Source organism: Maniola jurtina, chromosome 16 (genome assembly GCF_905333055.1).
Source record: "Maniola jurtina chromosome 16, ilManJurt1.1, whole genome shotgun sequence".
Lineage (NCBI taxonomy): Eukaryota > Metazoa > Arthropoda > Insecta > Lepidoptera > Nymphalidae > Maniola > Maniola jurtina.
The window spans coordinates 2,356,481-2,362,480 of NC_060044.1; the positions used below are offsets into that span (position 1 = coordinate 2,356,481).

General features: G+C 34.2%; 2 protein-coding genes across 2 annotated transcripts; one reads left to right on the top strand and one right to left on the bottom strand.

Annotated features, from left to right (window-relative positions):
• Positions 1-398: 398 nt before the first annotated feature.
• LOC123872992 (nuclear nucleic acid-binding protein C1D-like) lies at positions 399-1,247 on the top strand. The gene has a single exon (XM_045917630.1). It carries the CDS (start codon positions 582-584, stop codon positions 1,059-1,061), a length of 480 nt encoding a protein of 159 aa, XP_045773586.1. The 5' UTR covers positions 399-581; the 3' UTR covers positions 1,062-1,247.
• A 488-nt stretch (positions 1,248-1,735) lies between these two features.
• On the bottom strand, positions 1,736-5,250 carry LOC123872991 (ADP-dependent glucokinase). Its single transcript, XM_045917628.1, has 3 exons — positions 4,740-5,250; positions 3,616-4,055; positions 1,736-2,993 (listed from the first exon to the last, which is right to left on the bottom strand). Exons 1-3 carry the CDS (start codon positions 5,072-5,074, stop codon positions 2,302-2,304), a joined length of 1,467 nt encoding a protein of 488 aa, XP_045773584.1. The 5' UTR covers positions 5,075-5,250; the 3' UTR covers positions 1,736-2,301.
• Positions 5,251-6,000: the final 750 nt, after the last annotated feature.

The window sequence follows — 6,000 nt, forward strand, 5'->3', positions numbered from 1 at the left end:
GCCGGTTTTGTATTGGTTGGTGTCATGGTGTCATAGGCTTCGATTTCGATAGGTTGGTGCATGGTTGGTGTTTTGTGAACACAGAGTAGATACATTGAACATAGGGTTTGTACTTTGTTGAAGTTTGTGATTATAAGAATTAGTAAGGCGATTACGTATACTCTTTGATAAGGACTTCGTCTGTGTTGGTGTTGACTGGCGGGCGTGCTCTGCCTTTTTAGAGTGTTTTTTTTTTTGTTGAAACTGACTGGAAAGCGCTCTAAGGGGGGTGCCGTGCGTATGTCGGCAAGGGCCAGCACGGACGGGGTCCATACTTGTATAGTTTAACTAACTTGTTACAAATAACTACAAACTTGACATTGGCTAATCTTTGTAAAGCCAGACAAGAGAGAAAAAAAAAACTCTTTGATATTTGATAAAAATAACCTAAGCTAAAAGCAAAAATATAAGTAAGTTGTGCATTTTAACCTAAAACGTAGTCATTACAAATTCTTTGTTTTAACAACTTAATTCAGATCAATAAGTGCAGTTTTTTAGAAACACGAGGATATAATTTGTGACCTGTTTTGTATACCTATCTAATGTCGACGCCTGAAGAGGTAAAAACAGTTACCGTAACCTCTAGTAAAATGGATTGGAATCTCGATTACGGCGCGCTAGCTCAAGACGAGGAATTCGTTAACAAATACGAAAGTCTCAAAGGAGCTTTGATGGAAATGCAAGAAGTTTTAGACAAGTTATTGCCAATGAGGGAACATTATGAAAAAATGACATTACCTGACAGGATCGAATTCGATTTATTCCTTGCTTACACTATGAATTCATTGGAATGGGTTCATTTGAGGATACTTGGCGTGGATCCAACCACACAACCTATCAAAGATGAGCTTAATCGAATCAAGATAGCGATGATGAAGTGGCAGGAAGTCAAAGACAAGTCCAAAAGGCCGACTATGGATATAAAGGCAGCCAAAAGGTTTATCCAAAGTGGCTTATACGACAGATACGCGGGATACGCCGAGCCGAAAAATAAAAAGATAAAATTTAGTGATGATGATTAAACTTTTTATGGGGCTGCCAGATACTTGTGAGAACGGACACCAAAACTGGCAGAAAATGAAAGCTGTGATCTGTTATACTTTATGGTAACTGCCCATAAAGATTGGGGCAAATCAATTTACCATACCATGTATAATATTAATACATACATAAGTTAACTTGTGATTAAATAAAAACCTTTGAAAACATTACTAATTTTATTTCACAGTCAACATAATTTATGCAAGTCAGTTTTTTTAATTTATTAATATATCAGGAATGTAGCAATAATAATTAATTCTATAAAACAACAATTCAATTGTTATAAAAATGACCATCTGAAATGACCAATGATTATATAAAACCTTGTACTTTTAATCATTTCTATTACTTATTAATTACAACAAGAATTAATAAAGATATTCATAAGATAAGATTCACTACAGATGCCTGAATAAATATTATGTATTTATAAGCCTCAATACAGATTACTAACTAAAAATTTAGGATTCAAACTCGAAACACTTTAAAAAACACATTTCAACTTAAAAAGAGCACCACTATAATTTAAATGTAACCAAAACTTGTGTAAACTCCATTTGGTGCACAAACAGGTAGGTATCAGCAGGATGTTGCAACCACCAATCAAAGATGTTGGCCAGCTTGAGTGTGAACTGAATAGACTATCATATCCTTCCTTTTCTCTACGCTGGTTCCCACATTTAATTTTAAGTGTTTCCATTTATTATATGGGCATTGTCCCTACCTACTGTATAATTATATGTATATTATATGTATTATAATATAGCTGTAGACAACTGACAAAAAACATGGGACATCAAAAAACAGTCCTTCAAAAATCGAAGCCTGAGCAACTCACAATTTTTGATGGAGATAAGGGTAAAACATAATGTGTAGTTTGTAAGCATGCATTAACAATATAAAAAGCATATAAAAATTCGTTTTCAGGATTTTAAGATTATACTGGGCAGTCTTTTTCAACTTTCAATATGTACTTTTAGAGTGTGTACTGCAGAAGGTATACTTATAAATATATAGTATTCTATTTCTAGTCATATTTTCTAATAAAATTGTGTTATTCACTAAACAAATTATTTTAAATAAATGATAATAAATAATAATAGATAACTAGTTACCATTGTATAAGCAAAACACCCTATAACTAAATTGCTCAAAACTTTGTCCCCATAGTAAAAAGAACGTTTGATCCACCCACAGTAAAATTAATTAAATTGACTTAGATTATTTTTCTACTTGTAAAACTAAACCTGCAGCAGAAATGTTATCTCCAGCACCTGCTGTTAGTTGAGCTTCGGTACAGATTAGTACTGGTGCTATACAGATTTCTACTTCATCATTATCCAGGACTTCTTCCCAACATGCTACAGGTTTGGTAGGCTCGAAAAAGACCCGACTATTGTTATTATCATCAGTTGTCGTTGAGAAACTGTCATCTAATAACAGTTTGCACTTGTCTAATGCAATATTTTGAGTGTTGCAGACATATCTATGTGCAGTTAATGAAGCTTTGGCTGCGGCTGCCTTAGTTCTTTTCCATTCTGAGCCTTTAACTGTTAAAATAGCTTGGTAAGCTAATGTGTGTACATGTATACGTGTTAATTTTCTCTTACTGTTATACTCTTTATTCTTCTGTCTTATCATCTGGAATGTTTTGCGTAATTGGTCCAATGCTGTGGCCACTCTTGGATTTGAATCAGCAACAACTATTACTTTCCCATACTCTAATACACTATTAAGATTTGAAAGCTCCTGTTCGTTCATACCAACAGAATCGACGTAGGGTAAAATTTTTGTCGTCAGATGTAAAAGTAGTTCTAAATCTACATAACTTGCCATCTCGAAATGAGACAGCGTATTTAGCGGTTGTGATAGAATTTGTTTCTTAACTAGATCCAATCTTTCTTCCCTTAGGTCTGAAATTAGAAAAAATATCATAAATTCAAAATAGTAATTTCATCAAATAATGCCAAGCAAAAGTTTTTATAGATTTTTACAGAGATCTCTAAACAAGTAAATTTAAAAAAAAATTGGTGTTGCAACATGGGAGTTTGCACAGGTCATAGTCAAGGATTAGGTCGGCTAGATTTGTTTTTGTACAATGCAGTGATGTCACTACTACCTCACTCTCCTCCCTCCTCACACTAGATACCTCATTACACTGGACTACTTGTTTTGCACACATTATACATACTTTTTAAGAATTACCTAGTTGATCTTATGCTGTAATTTAGATATGAAATCAAACCAATTTTAATTCCAAATTATTTATAGGAAAACCTTTATAAATAAAATTCAAGTAAATCCCTATAGGTAACTTTGTCGAGGATTTTAAGTTTATTGTAAATTTTTAATCTAATTTCTAAGGAATTAATTTCTAATGTGTAAGGACACATGACAACATTTTTGTGTCTAAATTTTACAGACTGCAATTGTATCACAAAGTGCATTAGCTCAATGTTGCTGTATGAAAAGGTTCTCTCAAAAATGTTGCTGTATGCAAAGGTTCTAAGGATTTTTAAAGTAAGAAAAGGGTACCTCTGCCTTCTTGCTTAAAGGGGAAGTTGTCCATCATTTGCAACCCACTAATGACTAGTAAGTTAGGATCAAATTTAGGCAAATATTCCCCAAACTTCTCCAAAGACGTTAGCAATGGATTATTTTCATCATTATGCATAATATATCTATTGGCTCTTGGAGACTTGTATGGACCAAACTTTTCGTCTGCTTTGTACTCTAAAATCATATGTACATCGTCACGCATGTCTTCATCATCGCTACCAACTATTTGAATGTCACTTGGAATGTACTTTCTCAGTTTGCTACTCATTTTGGCACCAAGTAGCACTTTCCAGCCTTCCATGTAGAATCTCTTTGCCATTAGAGGTGCATTGCCCCCTATTGCCCACCTCGAGTCTGGTAACTTCAAGGATTCCTCCACAAGTTCATCGTATAGTTTGCTGTTAGACATGAACCTCCTGTAATGGGAAGATTATGATGATTTTATTATTAAGTTAATATATTTCTGTGACTTAAATATAGTCTACATTCTATGGGGCATATTTTCATAACTTTTTTAAAAGACAATATAAGCTGGTTTAAGTTAAAATTTTAAACACATGACCTTTTTAGGGATTTAGTAGATTTGTATGTATTATATTATGAATCCTAATTATCATATTATTATCAATGTAAAAGTTTGGATGTTTGCCACAATGACTGAACCAATTTGGCCATAATTAAAATGGAGACAACTTTAACCTGAATTAAACATAGGCTACTTTTTATCCTGGGAAATAAAAGATTTCCTGTGGGATTTTTAAAAACCTATATCTACCCAGACGAAGTTATGGACATCACCTAGTGTATTATAATAAATTAACATTTTTGTCTAGAGGTTTTATACACTTACATGATAAAGATAAAATACCTACTCCGAATCTTTATCTTATGGAAGGCTATAAATGATAACATTAAAATCCAAGTTAAGGCAACATTTCTATAGACTAATCTTTTAGGTTATCATAATATGCAGAAACTAAGTTCATTTCACATAATAAAGTCCTACACTATCTCTATATTATTCCTACAGTAGAATAAAAATGAAAGCACCAGAGAATCCTTAACTTTTAATTCAAAACAATGATCAAAGGCAAACTTACTCAGCAGCTGCACCGTGTTTGAAGAAATATGTGAAACTCTTTAAAAATTCCTCTTTGCTCGATATCTCATTGAAATGTTCAGGATTTCCCTTCAAGTCTTCCGGGTTTAATAGAGAAGTCGCATTCACAAAGAGATCGTGACAGGCGCCGTACCCCAGCGCAACTCTCGGCTGAAGCTTACCGGCGCCCACTTTGTTCCCACTCTCCAAATACAGCAGGTGCTCTTTCACAGGCGACAGTCTTACGTCCCCTAAGTCATTTTTCCTATAAAAAACTGCATACCACACGATGCAAAAGGACAAAATCGAACCTAACTTTACTGGCGCACCGGCCATTGTATCACTTGTAGTTCTTATAAGTTAAGACAAACTGGAATGCATAAGTTAACAGCTTTGAATCAGATCCACGTCAGCTCATTTTAATAGCCGTGCGTTAATAATTTATTACAAGAAATCGAATTTGAACATTCACCTTTCGACTCGAGTTTTTTTAATATAATGACAATTGACACGTGACTTAACAATTATTTGACATTTTTACGTCAACATCCATCATACATCAAAAGTACATCAATGTCAAAGTCATGACGGGACTTCGTCTGTGTTGGTGTTAGCTGGCGGGCGTGCTCTGCCTTTTTGGAGTGTTTTTTTTTTTGTTAAAACTGACTGGAAAGCGCTCTAAGGGGGTGCCGTGCGTGTGTCGGCGAGCGCCGGCACAGACGGGGTCCATACTTGTATAGTACTAAGTTAACTTGTTACAAATAACTACAAACTTGACATTGGCTAATCTTCGTAAAGCCAGACGAGAGAAAAAAAAAATCGTCATGACAAATGGATAAATTAAATTGCTTCTTGGTTAGTACAGATAAATTATTTAAAAAATCAACGATAAGGCTTAATTCTGCTTCTGTAATGTTCTGTTTCCTTCGGAGTTCGAACACATGGAACTGAAATAGAAAAAATCAGCTTTTATCAGTCTCAATCTCTCAACCGATGGAGTTCAACTTCTAGCCTCATGTTCAAATACCAATTATTAAGGTTCCGCACCCAAAGGGTAAAAACAGGTCACTCTGCTGATGTCTGTCTGTCAGTGTGTCTGTAATTTTTTATTTATTTTTATGCATAGTTATCCAATAGTTTTTGATTAATCGTGCAAAATGTTGAAAATAACACCGTTCCTCCCCCTTATCTCCGAAGTTTACCAGTCGAAAAATCTGGAATAATAATTATAAAGGCATGCAGTATTATTATTATAAGTACCT

What these genes read in the sequence shown, in the direction of transcription:
- LOC123872992 (XM_045917630.1), top strand. Translation starts at nt 582, where the DNA reads ATGTCGACGCCTGAAGAGGTAAAAACAGTTACCGTAACCTCTAGTAAA.
- LOC123872991 (XM_045917628.1), bottom strand. Translation starts at nt 5,074, where the DNA reads ATGGCCGGTGCGCCAGTAAAGTTAGGTTCGATTTTGTCCTTTTGCATC. An exon ending in AAACACGGTGCAGCTGCTGA is followed by an intron (nt 4,056 to 4,739) that starts GTAAGTTTGCCT and finishes TTCCCATTACAG; the next exon opens with GAGGTTCATGTCTAACAGCA. An exon ending in CTTTAAGCAAGAAGGCAGAG is followed by an intron (nt 2,994 to 3,615) that starts GTACCCTTTTCT and finishes TTCTAATTTCAG; the next exon opens with ACCTAAGGGAAGAAAGATTG.